The sequence below is a fragment of the Cebidichthys violaceus genome, unplaced genomic scaffold (assembly GCF_023349555.1).
Source record: "Cebidichthys violaceus isolate CVI_PGR_0920_01 unplaced genomic scaffold, fCebVio1.0.p SCAF_8, whole genome shotgun sequence".
In the NCBI taxonomy this organism is placed as follows: Eukaryota; Metazoa; Chordata; class Actinopteri; order Perciformes; family Stichaeidae; genus Cebidichthys; species Cebidichthys violaceus.
In genome coordinates, this window is record NW_027176964.1 from 9,982,185 (window position 1) to 9,995,762 (window position 13,578).

Below are 13,578 nucleotides of genomic sequence, written 5' to 3' on the forward strand. Positions count from 1 at the left end.
ATTCAAATCAATATTTTCACTTTCACATGTGCATGTACAAATGTAACAGTAACACAATGATATGTGAGAGACACGTACAGATATGTACAGAGACATTAGCTTCCTTTTCACACACACACAAAAAAAAGCATTTTCTTTTGTTTGTGTAAGGCAACATGGGTGGTTCAACAAACAGTTTTCCAAAAAATCAATAAGTCCAATGTGTTCATGTACAGTAATAAGTTAACAAATCTGACATCACACTGCATTTAATGCATTTCATCATGTACATTAAATGGTGTACAAAATAAAAAGTCAACACAATTTGGTCCACAAAGTGCAATGGCAACCGTACAAATATGTAGACAATAAAAAATCTGGATGCTGGTAAACATGGTCTGTCTCTTTGGTGAGTTTAAATAAAAGATTTGTTTTTTTCTTCTGTATGAAAATATTAGATAAAGTCCTTTTTTATAGTTACATAACATGATGAGGTGGGCACTGTCACAGTTCCACGAGTTTTGATGCTGGAAACAGAAATTCAGGTAAATGTCATAATAAAATATTAACATCAAAATCGCTGGATTTGATATCAGTCCAGTGGAGCAGCATACAGTATCAACAACAACAAAAAAGCCTGCTTTAATGTTACAAAAACATACAAAATGCAAGTATGAAAATGTACATTTTACTACACGGATTGCTGAAATATTTTGTGGACTACACAACACCCTCAACCAAATTTGATCACGGAAATTCTGAATATTTTCCATATCTATTTCAAATCCAAAGTCCACAGTAGAACTAGTGGATGTTATACTGATGAAAGTATCAAATAATTACATAAATAAATAAAAACCCAAACTGATATGAAACAAGATTACTCATTGTGAAATTTGTTATACATCGTGGGAAATATATTTGCTTTCTCTTTTAAGAGTTACATGAGAAGATCAGTACCACTTAAAGACTCCTGTGGACAGAGCCAAGCTAACTGTTTCCCCCTGTTTGCAGTCATATGCTAAGCTAACTGGCAGATATGGGAAAGATTTCAATCCTCTCATCTAACTCTCAGTAATGATAATACTTTCCAAAAAATGACAAAGTATTCCTTTTTAAACATTCTTAATTGTACTAGACAGAAATTCTCTGCTGATGTTATGTAGTAAATATTAGGGACACACAAAGGAACATCTGCATCAAAACTTAAGCTTGCAACATAACTCGATTCATTTTTTTACTGTTCTTAATCCTTTTCAAAGTGAACACTACCTCGCCCCTCTTCATCCTTTTTATGTTTTTTGAGTTTGACATTGAGGATAGATGGTGGTTCCCATAATTGTGTGAGCGGCCTGAGCAGATGTAACAGTTGGCATTACAGGCAAATGTTTGGTACTCATTTCATCAAAATGTCCCTCTCTTAAACCAGCAGCTTAGTCGTGACACTGATTACTGGAAAGCTACACGGATTTCATAAAGCCAGAAGAATTTAATCTGCTTCCACTGCGACTGCATGAAAAATCCACGCATGACACTTAACATACACATAAATTACATAAATGACTCACTTTCCCAACTATATATGATATATAACCTTATCTTTACTCGTTTGGAAGCAATATAATTTCATACTGCTCATCCATCAGCCTCAGGGAGTTCAAACCCATGACACGTTAAATTGCTCGTTATGTTCACACCCTCTCTCTCTCTGAGAAAAGTCGATAAAGTTAGAAGCGAAACAGTAGAAGCGACAAGAAACGAGAAGAAGCTGAAGTATTTTGACAATGTTTACAATAGTACAGCACAAGACACAAAATTCAACACGATATCAAATAATACAAACTTAAAGGAGAAGGCTCAGAAGACACATTATAAAGGCTTCATTACAATGGCTTGTTTGTATAAAATCAGCTCACATTGACCAGAAGGTTATTACCACTCATTGAGATTGTTTTTGGGTGAAAACCAAGTGTTCAAATGATCTTTTCGAGAAAGAGAGAGAGAGCAGTGCCTCTTGTGAATGGTTTGCCTTTTTATACAATAAAGTTTTCGATATTCAATTCAGGTGATCCCTTTTCTTCCCCGAAGCCTCTTTCCTAGCTGTCACAGGCAGCTGTTGATGCCAAAGAGCGATTAACTCAAAGAGCATTTTGTCGTTTTGCTATTCATCGCACCAAATTTAAATCAAGCAACATTTTTGAGTGCATCTCGATCAATGTATCTAATTAAGTATGCCACGTCGCCCTACCACAGAGTAACAATGGAAGCAGATGTCTATAAGTGTGTGAGCTGTTAAAGTTTCCTGTTGCAAATCCTGTAGGATTATCTTGCTGCACTAACAACCACTAAGCAGTAAGATGACAGCGATAAGAACGCTGTAAGATAAAACTTGTTGTGATGTGATAGATGGCGACGCCATCTTTAACTCTTTTTAAATACAAACCCCGTACCTCATGTACAATATGTTACAAGAGATAACTCTTCCAAGAATCTTGTGTGTCCATTTTACTTCATGTGTTGTCAAAGTATACGTTGGGATGCAATAAATATTTACCACCAGACAAGAGAAACTGCCTGGCTCTTCAGTAAACACTGGACACATTGCGGCCTTGTTAGCGGAATCAGTCTGCTCCATACATCACTTCCTTGCTTGCACTGGAGAAAAAGATTTAGTCTGTTCCCTTGATGTTGTCGTATAGATCATTTGCTGATCACATAGCTGTGGTCTGTTTGATGCTGTGGAAGCTGATCCTGGTGGGAGACGTGGGGATGGACATGGCTCGTGCCACTCTCACTCGAAGGGTGTGGTTGTCCTGCCAGCGGTGCCACCTTTTCCTTACTGCAGAACGTACCTAAAATGTTGGGTATGAATATGATATTATTGTAATTATTATGGATACTTTGTATATGCAAAGAAGAGTGAATGTTATAACTCAAAACTGTGATGTCTTTTTTGTTAAATTAAAGGGATAATTTGGCGTTATGGGAAATACCTATATTTTCTAAATGTGAAGATAAATATCCCACTTATGTTTTTATTATCTACAGCCAGGTTACAGTTGGGTTAGTTTAGCATAAAAACTGGATAGAGCTTGTTTTGTTCTTTCCAAAGGTGAAAAAAAAACTACAGCACCTCTAAATCTCATTTAGATAATAATAAACATGTTATATCTCCTTTGTTTAATCCACACAAAAAACAAAGTGTAAAAACAAGTTGTGACTTGTAACTGTTTCCCCCTGTTTCTTTATGTTAAGCTAAACCAAACTGTGTCCTGTCTCGAGCTTCATACTGAACAAACACGTTGTATTTGTGTCAATATCAAACTGTTCTGTTAGTGTTGCATCCTACAGAGAATTCAGACAGAATACATGATATAAAGTATTTGATCATTAAAGAGCAATATGTAGGTTGAAATGCCTACAGAAATTTAGTTTAGGTTGATGGAAATAATCATGTTAAAAGGATTAAAAGGAAAGTTATTGTGTATGCACTAAAAATAGTAAATATTATCAATTCAAAATGGATATGAGGAGAAAAGAGGCATGCTCTCCCCCTAACAAAATCATCTTACCCTCTTGTTTTCCTTTTCAAATCAGTGCAGGACAATAAGACAATTTACTACAAACAAGAAAACTCATCTATGCGGGCACTGAGCACAACAATCTAAATGTCCGAAACTCAAAGCTATCCCTTAATGCCACATAACTGCTGTTGCCACAGACAATTTTTAACTTGCATTAAATTATAAACCAAAACATGTGACTCACATTGTTCACATTTCCTCATCAAATTAGCCACATCTCCACCACTGATTTTAATCATTCGAGGGCTGTAAAAGAGCAGCAAGAGTGTCTTTTGTTTTTCACAATTACTGACAAATGTGTAACTCCTGTAATGGCAATAATGACTTCAAACTGCTAGAAGTCCAGCAATTTGCTTTCATCGTAATTAGATGAAAATGACGAAGGATTTATTTGCATATCTAATCAACATGCTACAATTTCACTAGTAGAATAGAAGATCTCTCAGCATTGTTTTCCGTTATGAAAACAACCTGGCTGTGCCCCTTGCTTGAACTTAGCAAAAATAAATATAACTGGAGGATAGTTGGTAAAAAACACGGCTAAACTAATCAAGGAAATCCATGTAGGGCTCTATTGCGATATATCAAGAAACACACTGACAACTTAATTAAATTCATAAATACTGAGTCTTTTGCAAAACTCCAGTGACTCACCTCTCCATTTAGGAAGCAGTAAAACACTGACACAAAGAACCCCTGTAGAGCACAAAGACAGATTACTATTAAAAGAGATAAATGCAGCTTCACCAGAGAATTCAGATGGTGCATTCATGGGAAGAAAAAGAAAAATTAGGTGTTCAATTTTCAGAGCGAATTGAGTCATGCCAAATATAATTATTGACTATAAAGAAGCTCAGTATGAAAACCCATTTTCCACCCACTCTGTCTCAAAGTTAAGCACAGAAGATGGAAAGAAAAAAAAATTGCCACAGAGCACAAATCATGCCCACATGGCCCTGTTAATCCTGTCATCGGAGAGCACTGAACAGGAGGCAGGGGAGGGCCACATTGTGTGCAAGCAAAGCCAGGATGCTACTTCAAATCATCTTCCAACAAGAAGGCTCATTAGCGGCAAAAGAAGTGACACAGCACTGCTGTAAAACACATTGAAAAATCTGTATGACTCGTCCTGTTCACTTTGTGCACTGTGTGCGTGGGTTCTCGAGTGCTGACCTGTGTCACACAACATCAGTATCCTTAGTCTCACCTGAAAAGATTGCAAAAAGGAGTTGAAATAGATGAAAACGATTTGTGAGATGTCGTCCTCCCCCGGATTCACAAAGAAGAGCATGTAGGTGATGCCCAGCAGAGGTAACAAGACCAGTGTTGCTTTCACTGCTTTCCTGGAAAGACAGGGATGGAAAATCAGCAGCTTTATTTGTGAAAAAATATCAACACGTTATTAGAAATGAAGCCTCCTTTGCAAGACGGCTACAGTACTGGTTTCTATTAAGGCAAGACTTATTTGGTAATAATGCATTTCTAAATTTTCGTGTTTTGTTTACTTGATAATAAACCACCAAGTCTGCAGTAAGTCATGTCATTAGGTTTGAGTTTACAATACATTAAATATGCAGTGCAGTATGCAATGTTGATAAATTGTAATAAATTCATTTAAATTTTGAGGTTCTGCAGCTCCGTAATCATGACCAGCTGTGCAAAGCAAGCAATTTACACATCACAGAAAATCCCATTGTTTCCCATGTCATATTTACCCCACTGTTTATAATGTTCTTGTAATTCTGGCGAAACCGACAGCATTTTGAAAGAACCATTTCAATCAACAGTTTATTCCTGTCACTCCTGTCCTCCACTCCTTTAAATCTGCATGGCTCACGTCAGCATATCTGTCCCACCATGCGATTGTGAATCCAACTCCAGGCTGTAAAGCCTGAATTGAAGTTGTCTGAGCTGTGATTCTACAAACTCACTCAAAATAATCCCCCAAGGAGAAAAATACACTTGAAAGCGTAATCAAAGGTGAGAAAGCAAATGCTCATGCACAGAGGTTTGCCACCTACAAAGATGACTGGTGGGGCAAAATTAAATAGGCTCTTGCACAAAAAACTATAGAATAAATAATTACACTGTGCTGATTCAAGTCAATTTGTTTCTGTAGACTTTAGAAGCAGAAGCCATAAGAATGATAATTAATCAGCTCTGGCAGTGATTTCACTTTGTTGTCATAAACATTGGAACCTTTGATCCCCAAATATCTTCTCTTTTGACAGGATTTGTTTGAAATTAAGTCAGAATTTAAACTGACAGTAATTATAAAGGCTAATATTATTTTGCCCTCTAAATCAGCTGCTGTAATGCCAAAAACAGAAGGAGAAAGTGTCATTTCTATATTTCTGCAATCATTAACTCACCTGTACTGTATTGTTTCAGACGTGGTTGAAGCTCTTAGTTTGGTCATGAGAATTCTTACAATGTTGAAGAGGAAAACAAAGTTTATCTAGAAGACAAACACACAGAATAATTAGTTTTGAGCACAGTGCTAATGGCTTACTTTGTAATACACCAAGAGATATTTTCTGCAGCCTACATACTCCGCTCATTAAATACGGAGGAGGAGGAATAGAGGGCAGACACAAGTCAAAGCCTCCTCCTCAACAAGAACTGGTTGCCGCACTGCTACATGCCAGTAACAGCTAGTACCAAACCATTAGCGGATACTTTCCTATGAATACAATTCCATATTTTTAGGTGTGTTATGCGTGGAAATGCCTTCAGGAAGATTAATTCCACCTTTCCAGAGAGCTAGAAGCACGATGGAAATGGCTTTCATTATAAAAGCATTTTCATTTAAGGGCATATTTTTCCCATCAGTTTACACCTTCAAGGGGTAGATCTTAATGTTAGTGTAAATTGATGAATGGTTCTAACAAATAATGTGGAAAATAACAGCAGTGGATGTTCAGTTTCTGTGTTACCACTCACCAGAAGCACAAGAATAACTGGTCCCTGGTAAATGTAGTCCATATATTTTCCAGGTTCTTTACCAAACCAACATCTGTTGACAGCAAAAAAGAAATAATCAACACTGGAAAACTTAAGAAAAATATTAGTGTTGAAAAAAGTAATTGTACTTACTGTTCATTTTCATAATATAACTTTCCTATAGCCCAAGCTATTATTATAGGGCATGGAATACCTGGAGTGAAGATATAAAAAAGTGAATGTAAGTCAGAAATGACAAAAAACATTTTAGTATAAAGGGAACAAAATTTGATTAAAAAAAAAATGTCAGTAAAAAAAGTGATGTATTAATGTAGCAATCCACATTTAGTAACCTAACTTCAAACGGCAGAAGGAGTACAAATAATGAAGGTGAAAACCACAGAATATGTATATTTCTTTTACCAACAGAACCTTATTACTTTGAGCAACTTGATCAAAATGGAGGTCAGGCTCCTTCCAAAATAAGAAGAAACATGCTCTCACTTTTTTCTTCTGAAGTAACAACATTTTTATACCTAAAGTGGCTTCACAGTCATACATAATTACTCATAGAGGTCCAGTAGAGAAATGATGGATATATGTATCTGAAAAACAGATATTCTGAAGAAGGTGCTGGTATTCTCAGAAACTTTGTCAATGTTAATAATACATTTTTTGAAATGCCTATAATGAAATAATGACATGACATATGCATGAAAATCATTTTTAAATCCTCTCAGAAAAGAAACTGCAGAAATGTTAAATTCTCCATTTGTCACGTTAGGCCTACCAGCGCTCTCTGTTGAACATGGACCACATTTCAACACTGATCTGTCACATTAACTCGAGCTGTTTGGGGAACTCACACCCAAAAATGAGCTGCCGGTCACGGCAGTGACATGATTTGAGGAGAGGATGGCCACATATTTGGTTCTGGGGATTTTATTTTATCAAGTATAACCTTTTTTTTTTCTTTAAAGACCAAGTGTGCTTGAATCATCTGTAATAAAATACAACTATTTGAACATTGGGAGCTGTCATCTTCTTTTCAAAACAGGCACCACTTTTAGGGATAAAAGGACATTTTTTATTTTGCAATTTAGATTTATTTTTCAATTTCTCCCATTTTTCACACTGGCTCACTTGCATCTATTGCAGTCTAATCTTTTCATGTTAACGTGGTCTGCCTTTCAAAGCTTTTGCTGATTTTTTTTTTTGTGACCAAATTGTAGGTTTCCCACGCCACCCTCAAAACGTTGCATAAACAAACAGATATAGAAATTATATATTCATAAATACAAAAAAGAAAGAGGAGCAAGGAGCTACTCTGCCTCAGCATTAGCCCCTTTTTCACTGTGTCTCAAGATGAAAGTAAAAAAAAAAGAAGAAGTAAAGCCCTCTGGAATATCTCACTGCTACACCAAAGCACTCAGGACTTCAGTTCAAGCAAAGTCTGCTCCAACAAGCAATTAATTCTTGACTTTCAGCCTGCCAGTATATGCTGACAACCTAATTTAGCTTCTAGCTAAATATCATTAGTGAGTGCACAAATCAGATGGTGACAGAAAACTGAATGAAACTGGTCAAGTTTTGTAGACAAATTGGATCAGATGTTCAGATTAAAATTAACTTTAATTGAGCTGAAAAGTTCTAAATCTATTTTGATCCAACATCAGGCCTCTGGAGTTAGATAGATTTAATCTGCCCCACTTCCATCATTTCCTCAATGAACTCTTATCAACAATCTCTCAAGAGTTATATCAGAGACACAATGAGAAATCTAATGTCTTCACTGGCTCTTGGTTTCCACAACACAGTAGTTGTAAGAAAGAGAACAATATAATTTGTACAGATTGTATTTATATTATATACTGTATAGTCCGTACGACTACCTGTTTCTGATTTAGTATGACTCTTAAAAATTCACTTTAATTTATTGTATTACATTTTAGTTAATTATAGCTACATTATTACTTTGTCTGCCTCTAACCTTCATCAAGCCATGTTTCTTTGGCTGCACCGACAAGTGAATTTCCCCTGTGGGTTAATGATGATATAGAATTTTGACAGATAAGATATCACAAATGACGGGTATTGATTACAAAAAAAGAAAATATAATTTTTTTCAAGATATTGTGTTCACTGAAAATACACCCTACTGGATACGTGGCTTCACATAATTATCGGATTAAAATCAAAAAATCATGTTTAGTATAAAGTTGCAGGAGTAAGACGAAGCTGCACAGATCACTGTGACTAATCATCACAAGGAAAAGCTGTCAGTTACTTGATATTCTAATCACATTAATTAAACTACATTGATATGATGGATATCTGCCTTTGGTTATTTCTATTTTAAAACCAATATGAGCTTCTCAATCATGTCATCCATGTGTCATTACTAATCATATGTCATCTGCTGGTTATCTTTTTATTTTTCATTCCTGTGTTCATAAATCTCTGAGTCAGTTTAGCATGAACTCGATGCATTAAAGTGTGTGTTTAGTTTCCTTTCTGCAAGAACACACAATGTCCATTACATAACAGACTGACAGAGAGGAAATGTCAGGCTGGCTCAGGGAAGCATACAAACGTTCCATATTTTTTCCTGCCTCAAGATGTAATATTTCGACACCATGCTTTGCTAATGCTGTACAGTAGTTTAAGTCAAGGTGAGCATAGATAATTAATGTGGTCATACAGGGCATCTGCTACAGTGCATGTTCAAAACTCATTCTATCACTGGAAGTCAAGCACAAACAATTATATTTTCCACACTTCACTGGAGCTCTGTTCTCTTGAAATGAAATTAAAGTACCATCTTGAGTCTGGAGCACTAAAAGGTCTCACTCTGCTTCTCTCGCTGACCAGCCTTCAGCTGCTTTCAGTGAAGCAAAGGTTCACTTTGGATGGGGGAGAAATATCATATAACACTGTGGGTCAGCTGTTCCACAACCTGGTTTTAATTTAAATCAGTACTTGTTCAACGTATCAAATTCTGACCGAGATCATTTTGGGCAGATGTGTAATGATTGAAAGCTCTAAAACAGCAATTAAATGGACCATGACTGTTTCCAAAGTCAAGGACAAAGTTTGAAACACAATTCGTTATCTTGATGTGGAATCACTGAACACCAAATGCATATCAATCTGCCAAATCAATGCATAGGAGGCCAGAGAGAATCAAGATAAGCTGGATATAAATTGGGTTTTGTGGCCTGGCCAACTCGGCTTGTAATAGTGCTTCCCCTTCTTAGTCAACTAAGATTTTTTTGCTTGATTTGTCGTTTTTAATGCTTTTTTCATGCTGAATAAGTTATTTCCAGGAATCTTATGAGCACATCTCTGGTTTAAACACAAGATTTAAAGTGGTGTTCAATTCTCTGTGGACAAACTCAGTTTTACAGATCTGTTTTAAATCAACTAATTGATTAATCAACAAAAAAATTCTTTGGTCGAGACAGACCAAACAGATTCAGATTCTAGATTTTATCAGTTGCAATTTGAATTAAAATCCATTCATAAAACCATTTTTTTTAATCTAGAAAAACATGTTAAACCAGAAATATATTTTTTTAAACATCTACTTCTGCCATTAGCTACATTGATTTAAAATAAAAGATATTGTAAGTCTCCCAAACTGTATCTACCAGACCTGAGTGAAGTGTTAATGCGCGTCAACATGGACATACTCACACCAGCCGATGAAAAGGAAGACCCACTTCCTGAGCTTATCAGTTGAATAAGTCATCACGATGGCTGTGTGAAGGTAACATCCTTCAACAAACATCCAGAAGAAGTTTGTCACCACAAAGTAGTTGTATATTGTTGTAATAAATCGACACCAAGGCTGAAAAGAACAACACCAGACTCAGAGTTACTTGTAAATTGCAACAGAAATACTTGATATCAAATTGTGTACAGCTTATCTTAACGTTTATACTTTATAAAGTATATGTAGTATATGTGTGTGCAACCCAGTGAAACAAAGCTTTTACCTCATTGCTCTCATGGATATTGTGATCGATCAGCTGAAGCAAAAACCACATAACGTTCCTCAGTATGAACGTGGTGATCAAGTTCCAGTGGATGATGTTTCGAAGACATCGTATGCTCCTTTACCACAAGCCAAATAAAAAACAGGGGTTATTATCAGGTTATTCAAATTACTTGAGATTCTAGATTCTTTTTTTATAATACTGTCTGTAAGTTATTGGCCAATCATGTCACAGATAGAGGCTCTAACATTACATGCAATCAGTATGTAAAATAATTGTATGTATCCAATCAATTCCCTTACTTCCTTCTTGCACTATACCCATGGATGCACAGACAACTATCACTGGATTACTTTGATACTAAAGAAAATTTTTAAATCTGGTGATTTTCAGGCAATTTCTGGAGTTTTTTGTGATTTCTAAGCAGATTTATGGACGCTCCAGATTGTACATTGTTCTATGAAATCTAAAGACATTAGTCTTAGAACAAAATATTGACTATTTTGGTCTTTAATCTAAAGAAATCAATACTTGAGAACCTCACATTGATCAAACCATAGGGCACAACAAAGCTGAGACTATTGTTTGTTCTGTCATAGTAGAGGTAGGTAGGTGTGTGTGTGTGTGTGTGTGTGTGTGTGTGTGTGTGTGTGTGTGTGTGTGTGTGTGTGTGTGTGTGTGTGTGTTTAACCAGGACATGAAAAAGTTCCAGCTTCATGTTTGTTATAAAATGCCCACTGTGTCTATCTTAGCCTGAGTGCTCCAGCTAAGCCGCATCTAGTCATTTTTACATAAGTGAGTTAATGATGTGCAGTCCGAGGATATTATGTGAATTTCCCTGATTGTCCTCTACGAGGTTTCATGCATACAGGACACATTTAGATAGGGACTATTTCTGTACTTGCCTTAAGCACAAGAAGAGAATGAAGGCCACGACTAGAGCTCCCACAGAGATACAATGACCTAGGTAGTTGATGATCAGCGCAATTTTATAATGCATTGGATATTTTCTCTGTAAGGACAACACATGAGTTACTACTTAAATGCAACTGCTTGATGATAAAACAAAGAGAAGAGGTTAGGAATACAAAAATACATGAATAGAACCCAAGTACATACAATATATCTATTCATCTATCTATGCATGTTGTTTTGAAGTTCAACTAAAGTGAGAGAAAACATAGATATACATGTGTGTCATCGACACACTTCAGATGTCACAATTTCAAATGATCTGAGAAAATGGAGCAAGCTTCAGAAATAAGGAGACGTGCTGTGTGGTAACAAGGCCAAAACTCATTACATGCATTACATAAGTGTTACAGTTTGGCCTCAGGCTTTGCTTTTATAGGGACCCAGACAAGACTGCTCCTATGTATTTGTTAAATAGTCTGGAAACAACAGTTTAAGCAGTTTATCTGCATTACATAGAAAAATAAAAATGCAGTTCAATAAGTGTTAAGCAGTCAGAGCACCACATTTCTTTTGCTAGATCTGATTGGTATTCCATGTGTGCCATTAGTGTAATTATGACAAGCTGTGATGAGCATTTTTCTGAGATGCTTAACAGATTGCTCACAGAATGAAGGACATAGCAGGATCGCTCCTGCGACGCCTTACTCACCTTCTCCTCCAAAATAGGTTCACAATTGGAGTAATTGCTCTTCAACGCCCAGGTGCCATTATCCATGCATTCCCTGTAAGCACTCCCTGCAAGAAAAGAGTGAGGAGCACGGTTGAGAAAACAATGAAAGTGTACTGTAGCATTGTTGCAAACATAGATAATGTTATACAATACCGGTTGTTCTCGAAGATGAGTTTGTCTGTTCAAACCTCACATCTGTATTCAACATCAAGGTTAGTGATATTGTTCAAGTGTACAAAGTATGTAGGCAAAAATATCCTTGTAATTTCTATGTGCTCAGTCAAAAGTTGAGCACTACTATTTGTTTTAGTCTTACACAGAACACCAATTCAGCAATGCACATTTCATCCATGGCGGGGAACTGCAAAACCTCTTACTGTCAGTTTATTTGCATATATTTCAAAACCCTGCATTCCATAATCAACTTTGAACTGAATTTTTCATTTTGCAGTTCCCCGCCACGCGTTCAGCGGGTCCTTTATCTCTTTGACACAGAAAAGTGTCAAGAGTCGGGTGCAAACAGAATAGAAGAAAATAACCTTTACACTTTTATTGCTGCTCTATTATGATCAGCCACTTAAAATGATAATTTGAACCACACTGATGCTAACATATACTTCATAGATGTAGGTTTTTTTCATTATTGTTAATGACAACTTGCAGCAATTATGGGTTCGCTGCTGTCAGAAGCTACAACTGTGATTTAGAAATAATAATACTAATACAAATACAAACTACTACTACTAACAATAATAATAATAAACAATGATAATAATGCACAGGTCAAGGTCTCTAGTATGAATTTCATGTTCAATGAATGTCATCTGTTTTTTTCTAAATAATCAAACTGTTCAACACTATAACATAAATATGTGCTTAAGTTGCTTCCAATGATACTATTTCCTGTGAGTATAGTCCTCGGGTCACTATGATATTACCCTGAATGGATGAACGGATGAATGAATAAATGTGTTTATCTCAATGTTCAGATAGTTGTATATTTTTTTCCCCTCTGGGATTAGTATTTTAGACAGTGTGCAGACGTTTATGTTTGTATTCATTCATCTTGTGTCAAAGATCTTTATAAACAACAAAAGAATATGGTAGTTGGTAACAAGTGAGGAAAACCTCCGCCTCAGAAATGCCTCCAGCGACTCTTGGAGCCGTGGCAGCAGCAGAATAAGATCCGTAGAATTCAAATTAATGTTATGTAATGTGACATTTGTATTTGGAGAGCAGAAAACTGTTTGTGGCAGCTAGAAACGGAGAAGGAGCTGAACAGCACTTTCTGTACTGTGACTAGACAATGCTTTGTGCTGCTCATGAAGGAAAATCACAGTTCTCGGCCGTTTGAGCCGTTTAGCACATCAATCAATCGAAGTCAGATAAATCACTCAAGTAGTTCACTGGTGGAGTGGAAGGTATAAAT

The 13,578-nt window shown here is 36.2% G+C and overlaps 1 protein-coding gene across 1 annotated transcript in view; it reads right to left on the bottom strand.

Annotated features, from left to right (window-relative positions):
* LOC137866116 (corticotropin-releasing factor receptor 2) overlaps positions 1 to 13,578 on the bottom strand; it is a 31,650-nt gene continuing 18,072 nt past the window's right edge. The window contains exons 3-12 of the mRNA XM_068701793.1: positions 12,129 to 12,214; positions 11,410 to 11,516; positions 10,505 to 10,622; positions 10,203 to 10,356; positions 6,660 to 6,720; positions 6,507 to 6,579; positions 5,936 to 6,021; positions 4,771 to 4,906; positions 4,218 to 4,259; positions 1 to 2,831 (exon numbers count right to left, since the gene is read on the bottom strand). Of these exons, the coding sequence (XP_068557894.1) occupies positions 2,691 to 2,831; positions 4,218 to 4,259; positions 4,771 to 4,906; positions 5,936 to 6,021; positions 6,507 to 6,579; positions 6,660 to 6,720; positions 10,203 to 10,356; positions 10,505 to 10,622; positions 11,410 to 11,516; positions 12,129 to 12,214 (1,004 nt within the window). The 3' untranslated portion in view covers positions 1 to 2,690. The remainder of the gene's footprint in view (positions 2,832 to 4,217; positions 4,260 to 4,770; positions 4,907 to 5,935; positions 6,022 to 6,506; positions 6,580 to 6,659; positions 6,721 to 10,202; positions 10,357 to 10,504; positions 10,623 to 11,409; positions 11,517 to 12,128; positions 12,215 to 13,578) is intronic.